At 30.2% G+C, this 7,757-nt stretch overlaps 1 protein-coding gene across 1 annotated transcript; it reads left to right on the plus strand.

The window, feature by feature from the left end:
• The first annotated feature begins 6,808 nt into the window (after window positions 1-6,808).
• On the plus strand, window positions 6,809-7,757 carry LOC147385408 (uncharacterized). Its single transcript, XM_086423518.1, has 2 exons — window positions 6,809-7,044; window positions 7,383-7,757. The coding sequence occupies exons 1-2, from the start codon at window positions 6,915-6,917 to the stop codon at window positions 7,607-7,609; spliced, it is 357 nt and encodes a 118-aa protein (XP_086279644.1). The 5' UTR covers window positions 6,809-6,914; the 3' UTR covers window positions 7,610-7,757.

A 7,757-nucleotide genomic window follows, 5' to 3' on the forward strand; every position in this document is an offset into this window, starting at 1 on the left:
TGAAGAGCCCAAGTACAATTATCGACTTGCCATGAGAAATCCTGGCCGTTAATATTATTATGCAATGCATAGTGTATCATCTACTGTGTAGAAGATCTACTCAGACCAAAAAAACAGCAAAGCTTGATATCTTTAGTTGGGTAGTTGAAATGCTGCATCTATATTGAATAATGATTTTCCGACTACCCCCTACGGCCCCATCACAGAACCATAGGCCATTTGCCTCGTGATATGAAGAACCATAAAAGCTTGGATTTTTTTCCTAGGTCATCACCTTGCAACTCCCAAAAACTGGACTGAATCCGGACCAGATCTTGTAAGAAATTCATTTTAGTTATACTGGTTACTGTTAGATTAATGCAGAACAGATGGTTTAACATTCCAACCGAGTCCATACCTGTTTTGAACCAATAAAATATACGAAACCTTAGAAGAAAAAAGAAAATATGTAGGGAAGCAACGTCTATCCTATATGGGTGGGTTAGAAGTTTAGGGTAGACTGATTTTTTGTGAGAATAATATTTATAATTAAAAATAAAAATAAAAAAATCCAATCAAATACTTTAAACCACATCAAAAGTGATTTAAAAATTTTTGGATGATCAAATTTTTTACTGTTAATATGTAAATCACCTAGAATGACTAAAAATAAAAATAAAACAATTCAATCAAATACTTTAAACCACATCAAAAGGGATTTAGAATTTTTTGGACAATCAAATTTTTTACTGTTAATATGTAAATCACCTAGAATGGCATTACAATCAAGTAAATCAAAGAAATCTTTTCTTTTCAATAGTTCCTACGACTGAAAGAGAACGAGCAAATGACTTAGATACATAGATTTCTTAAAGGACCGCTCCCGATGGTGATGAATAATCTCAGTTCTCAAATGATTATCAGGAAATGGATTATATCTGATAGTGAACAAAATAATACCTTTCTAGCTAATAATCAACACCACATAAGGACTTGCATTGGAAAAAATATTATGAATTTAATCGAGATTGAATAGGAATATTAAATATTAAAATTTATAAGAGTAAATTTAACTTGAACGAAACGAACCTAACTTGATTATGTTCTCCTACTCACGAGACAGATCTATGAATAGAGTATGAAACACAAACAATGTATCGTGCTGATTTTGTGTTATTTATCCTAATAAGTGGACCACACCACTGTCCAATCAAAGATCAAACTGAGCCCTGATGTAGTGTTTGATTAAATAGCTTGAAATTCAAGATGTCGGATCCTCAGCGAGTTGGCCTCAAAAAATTAATTTAATATCAAAAATAGTATTTCCACCCACAATAATCAAATCAAGATCTGTATTTGACTCTTCAACATAATCAAATTTTCAATCCAACACACAAACATACATTAATACACACACACACACAGATTAGAAAGACAAAAAAAAAAATAATCAGGATTTACATAATTTTACTGGTCTTCTCAGAATTTCCAGACTCATTTTGTCAGGAAACAGATCCCGGTTTTGCAATCATGGGAAGATCGAAAACCAGAGAGATTGATAGACTTTTACTCGGCCATGTAGAAGACGGGATGAAGCATGAGATGTAAAAATTTAAAGCAAACGCATGAGAAGGACAAGAAAACTACTGCATAAACCACTCGAAGACCCATTAATCCTATCCTTCAAAACCAAATGTTAGATAGAAAGATCTCTACGACGGCTTGATGGATAAGGGGCCTTTATTTATTCGATAGATCTTACACGCGTGTGGACGTTGGGTTTTCTTAGTCACGTGGGAAGTTTGACCGAGTTAGCGTTACGTGTTAGTTATCTTTGGTACACGTGTAAGGTTGTTGATGGTTTGTGCCAAACACCCATTACGCTTTATCTCACAACGGCTTATGATGTCAATTATCCAACAATAGGCACGTTTCACTTATTAGTCTTTTGGGCCCACGGACTGGCTTTTGGTCAACATAAGCCCATCAAGAATCTAATAGTTCAAGATCACTAATCAAGATGAATTTTGGTTTGTTAGATTATCAAGGATTATGCCGAATATCATGTTTTAGTAGGCCCAAGGCCAAATTCGAATCTCTTGGTGATATGGGTATGATGAAAAGATAAATAAGGTTGATTGAACTTTTAATCGTGACTTATAATAATTTCATGATAATTTTATTATTGGATAGTTGGATTGTATTATAATTCTTTATTTTTTGATAGAGGATTCTTGAAATCAGGGGCGGATTTAAGATTTTACCCACCTGAGTGGCAACGTAAGAGAAGAAAAAAATTTGTTGGGGCAACTAAAAGTGTAAAAAAAAAATGTGGGGGCAATAGCACAAATTTCCTTATTAGTAGTTGTTATTTGTCGCAATAGCACATTAATCCTTGATAGATTAATGTGGAAAATTTCCCATTGTTATCTGTCACAATAGTTCATTATATGTGAAAATTTTTGATCGAGAATAAATTTTGAAGTCATCATCACCATATACTTTAAAAAAATTTTGAGAAAATTTAGTAATTTTTTTTTATTTTTAATAACAAGCATTCTCAAGATGAATGATTGATTTCTACTTATAGATCTTTTTCTTCGAAATACACAAAGAAAAAAGATCAACGGATCTGTGCCCTTGCCACGTCAACCTCATTCAGATCGCGTGTATATTTTGCCGTCTTGATTTATTATTAATCAAAAAAATAAATCATTATTCTATTAGAAAAATAAACAAGAGAAAAGAAGGTCACTTAGAAATTGTATGTGGAACTTATACTCAAAGTAGGAATGATTGGATGGTTCTCATTTGATGGATTAAAAACTTAATTATAGTTTATGGTAACGTAAACATAGGACGGATGTGGGCTCACCAATTGATGTCACCACTTGAAATTATCAATCTTCTTTTATCAACACTACCATACCATTGGAAGTCGGACCACTTGTCCAATGGTTTCTATTTATTTATCTAAAAATACAAATTAGTTGCATGCATTTGATTTTCTCAACGAAATTGATTTTTCAATTTGGTGGGAAAATTATAGTGGAATAAATGGACATTGGAAATTAGAATCTAAGGGTATTTTTGTAAAAAATATTTTTTTTAAGGACATTTCTGATATAAAATCCAATTTTCAAAGAATGTATTTATTTCACTTTAATGTGTGCCCGCCATCATACTCTCGTTCACATTTATCACCTCATATTATTTCTAAACTGTATGATGTGTCTTGTCAATGTGAGCCCACCCGTTAAAAGTGCAATAAATGCACATTGGAAATTAGAATCTATGGATATTCTGGTAAAAATTTATTTTTTAAGGGCATTTCTGGTATAAAATTCAATTTTTAAAGTGTATTTATTACAATTTAATAGGAAAACTAAAATTGATATAAATAGAAGATGCCTCTGGGCACACGTTAACAAGATCCATATTTTATTGATAGAAGGTAGGGGTGTCAATGGATACCCATTTAATTGTATTGACCCGAAATCGAAAATTTTAGTTTTGATTCTCATTTTATTAGAATTGATTAGAGTCGAATATAAAATGAAATCGAATCAATAGAAATTGAAATCGATTTATTTTTTCATTTCTTTTCATATTATAAATGATTTAAGTTTTTTTTTTTTTTTTATTTCAAAATAAATGCTTGTTATATAAAATTCTTCAAATTTTCATATAATTTATGGATCGATTTAAAATGAGTTACTCTTCTAAATATTTATTACTCTTAATTAAGATAAATTTTTAGTTTTGAATAAACTTATTAATATGTATATTTATTATAACAAATTATAACTAAGTTAATAATTTTGTTTATAATATGTTGATTCTTTGAAATAAAAAATAATTTATAATGATTTGAAATACACCAGAACTGATGGGTACTTGTGTTTTCTTGTAATTTCGATTTCATTTATTTTAGAATTGGACCAAAACTAAATTAATGGCTATGGTTTTAAGCTCCTTAGGAATCAAACCAAAACCGACTTATTAAAACCCCTTGAAAAGGTCCTAAGTTAATCGATTTTGATAGAATAGTGTCGAAGTGACCTCAGGCTGAGACCTCATATCGTGCTTCTTAACATGTAAGTGTATGGGAACCATAAATAATTTTCATCGAGATACGAGTGAAAAATATCTATAGTTCCTATCCACTTTCACATCAAGACATGCCATATGAGATTTCAACTTGAGGTCACTCTAGCACGACTCATTTGGATAACTTTAGGAAAATAAGGGCAATTGTCAAAGAGACGTGCTGGAGTGATGTCAAGACGGAATCTCATATCGCAATTCTTGACATGAAAGTTGGTATGAATCATAGATATTTTTTCACTCGTATCTCCATGAAAAGCATGTCAAAAAAGTTAGGAGTAAAGATGGAATTGTGCCAAATAAGTAAGAGTTTGTAATTTACCCTTATTTTATCGTATCTGTGTCCGTTTTGTACGCGGTGTTTTGAGGCCGATTTCTTGCATTGGTGGTGTGTCCCGTGGGAATCTCAAAACGCGTGTCGACCTTTTACAAGTCCACGCATGTGGTGAGAGGTGGTTGGAACGGTTTCTAGAAGGGCCAGCGGTTGGTATTTGACTGCAGGTAACGGGTTTTTCTCTGGTTTTTATACCCCTTAACTTTCTCGAATTTTACTACTATATCCTTATCAAGATGACCAAATTACCCTCACTAGGAGTTTGACTACTTTTAAAAAATAAGATAATATTCCGATAAAAAAAGTTAAGTATTAAAAATTTAATAAAAAAAATGGATAACAAAGTTATTTATTTACCAATTTAAAATCTAATTTAAATAATTAAAAAACCATACAGATAGATATGAATTAATTTGATTATACATATTTAAAATTTAAATTATAATATAAAATTTTCAACTTTTCGGAAACATTTATTTATGGTTCACCTATAAAAAGGAAATTCTTTGATAGACAACAAGGCATGGAGATTGCTTCCATGTTATATTAGTAAAATTATTTTATACTTTATAAATTATTCAAAAATATTCAAATCATTTAAAATATTGAAGAAAATAAATCTCAATAGCTTTGGATGGTAGAATTGTTTTTTTTTCTTTAAAAAAACAAAGCTATCAAAAACCTTTTCCTACTAATCTATTGTATCTCAATTAAAAAGTATAAAACGAACAATGAAATTAAACTAGATTAATACATAATTGATCAGTTACTACTTGAAAATGGTTCTTTTAGTAAAAAAACGAAATGCTCCAAATGTTCCTAGGAATACTTACTTCTATTGGACTATTAAAAATGGTTTTTTTTTTTTTAAGTTCTTCAGGTCTATTGAGTGTATATTATTAGATGAATTCTTACTTTAATTTCAAATTTTGTAAAGATATAAATATCTAAAATCTCCCCTTTCATTAAATACAACACTAAAAAAAAAACCTCAACCTAAAAATTTGGGATTAGTTCACGGAAGCCTAATTCTGGCTACATTCACCTTACTTCAAAGTCAACTTAAAAAAAAAAAAAAAATTATCTTAATTTAATACAATAAATAACTTACCCAACAATCATTTTATTTTTCTTGATTTAATTAACTATTAACTAAGAAAGAAAAGTTACAAGGCACATCTAAGGTGTGCCATCAAGTCGGGGTAAAGATATGGGTACAAATTCAGGTTCAGGTCAGAGTCCAACCCTATACCCACCAAACTGATGTGGATTTGTTGTGAAAATTGAGTCTTGAAAAATAATAAAATTATAATTTTGGGACTTTGAGATGTGAAAAAATTATTTTTTTTTAAATTTTATTTGTCCCTACTCATAGACGAGTTTGTGGATGGGTTACCAACAAAATAGTCTCCAGGATACAACAAAGTCATTGTGAGAATTTATAAAGAACAATATTGATAATTCTTCTTATGAACTATCCTATGAAATAGTATATATTATTCGACTTGATGATTTGAGAAATCTAAAATATTTCATAATTTGTTTAAAAACTCTAGTTGAATTCTAGACAATACAAAGTTAAATTCTTAAAAAAAAAAAACTAGAGTGATTTGACATAAATGTTAATCATCTTTATAGAGATTGAAGGGACTCTTAAATGTCTTTTCATAAAGACACTTGAATAAAAAGGTGTATCATTTCATGAAATGTCCAAGGGTATATCTATTCATGAATAACCAAAAGACATATTATTCATGAAAATTCAAAGGACATGACTCTTCATAAATAATCAACCATTTATATCTCTTAAAAAATTTTATTTAATCAAAAAATAGATTTTATAAAATAAAATCCCAACAGGATCAACCTAACCCCATTTTGTGGGTAAAAATAAGAATTTCCAATCCAATCTAAGATTATGTTACGAAAAAGAGAAATTTTATCGTCAAATCAATTTTTTCTTACAACACACCAATCCTTTTGAAATTTAACAGACATTTCTACATATATGGATTGGTTTGTATAAGTATAAAAGCTGGTGTGTTAATAACATCTCTAAAAAACAAACAAACAAAAACAGGTTGGCAGGAGTGTTTGAGTGGACAAAACTTGTGCTTATGTAACATATAACATCAATCCAAACCTACCCAAAAAATAAAACTAGGTATAATGGATTCAAGATTATCAACCCAACCACTTTTTTCGAAAGTCAAGGGTAAAATGGTCAGATTATTCTTATTCTAATCCGTTTGGAGGAAAAGCGAGGGTAGTTCCGGGTTTTTCTCGACTAAATTTGAAGGTCTCAATTAAGTCAATGTGGGCTCCAAAGCACATATATATCCATCGATTCTTCCTCGCTTTTTCAGCGTTTTTCATTGGTGATGTTGAATGGTTTCGTTTTTTTTTTGGCTTTAAAAGATGATTTTCTTCGATTTCTGATCTCTGGGTTCTCAAAAATAAAGTGGCTTTGAAGGAGGGAGAGAGAGAGAGAGAGATGGAGAGTTGTAGAGGAGTTGGTTTCATGACGGTTTTCGCAGTTTCAGGAAGCGTAGTTCTTTTCGCTCTTCAAATTCATAAGCGTCTTCTCTCTGAGTTCATGAAGAAACTTGAATTTGAATTGGGTGGTAATATTTCTTCTTCTCTTTCTGATTTTTATTTTTTAATTTCTTGTTGAAAATTGGTGTTTTATTCTCTATATTTTTATCTTTCATGAAAGACAATTTTCTTTTTTTCTTTTTTTCTTTTTTTCTTTTTTCCGGCCTTATTCGCTGTTTTTTTTACCTTTTAATATTTTTTTCTTTGGGTTGTAATCATTTTTATTTTGTTTAATTTCATTTTGTTGAATTTTGGGCATTATTTATTTTTTATTTTTATTATTAATTAATTTTTTTTATGTTGCTTATATTAATAAATATTTTTAATCCTGTTCTATTTTTTATTTTATTTTTATTTGTATTATTAGGTTCTGAAAAAGATCAACGTAAGAAGAAAGTTCGATTCGCTGAGGATGTCGTCGAACCATCATCGAACAACAAAGAGTATCGAAAGAGACGTTCAAGATTGCCAGCTACACTCGACCGAAATCTGGCCCATGTTGAAAAAATCGGCGGCGGCGATACGCGTGTTCTATACAAAGGGTTTGGAGAATATAAAACCCTTAAAGCACAAACTGTACCAAATTTTTCTTAATTTCAAATCAAAATGCAACAAAAATGTTCAAAACTACTAGACTTTTTGTAATTTTTGTATACTTTTTTTTTTTTTTTTCCTCTGTTTGTTGTAAGGGGTCTTTGTGTCAATTATGCTGTTTAAAGTCCCAATTGTATATATCCGTTTC

This window comes from Akebia trifoliata, chromosome 14, assembly GCF_017979445.1.
Source record: "Akebia trifoliata isolate Shusen 1 chromosome 14, ASM1797944v1, whole genome shotgun sequence".
Classification (NCBI taxonomy): Eukaryota; Viridiplantae; Streptophyta; class Magnoliopsida; order Ranunculales; family Lardizabalaceae; genus Akebia; species Akebia trifoliata.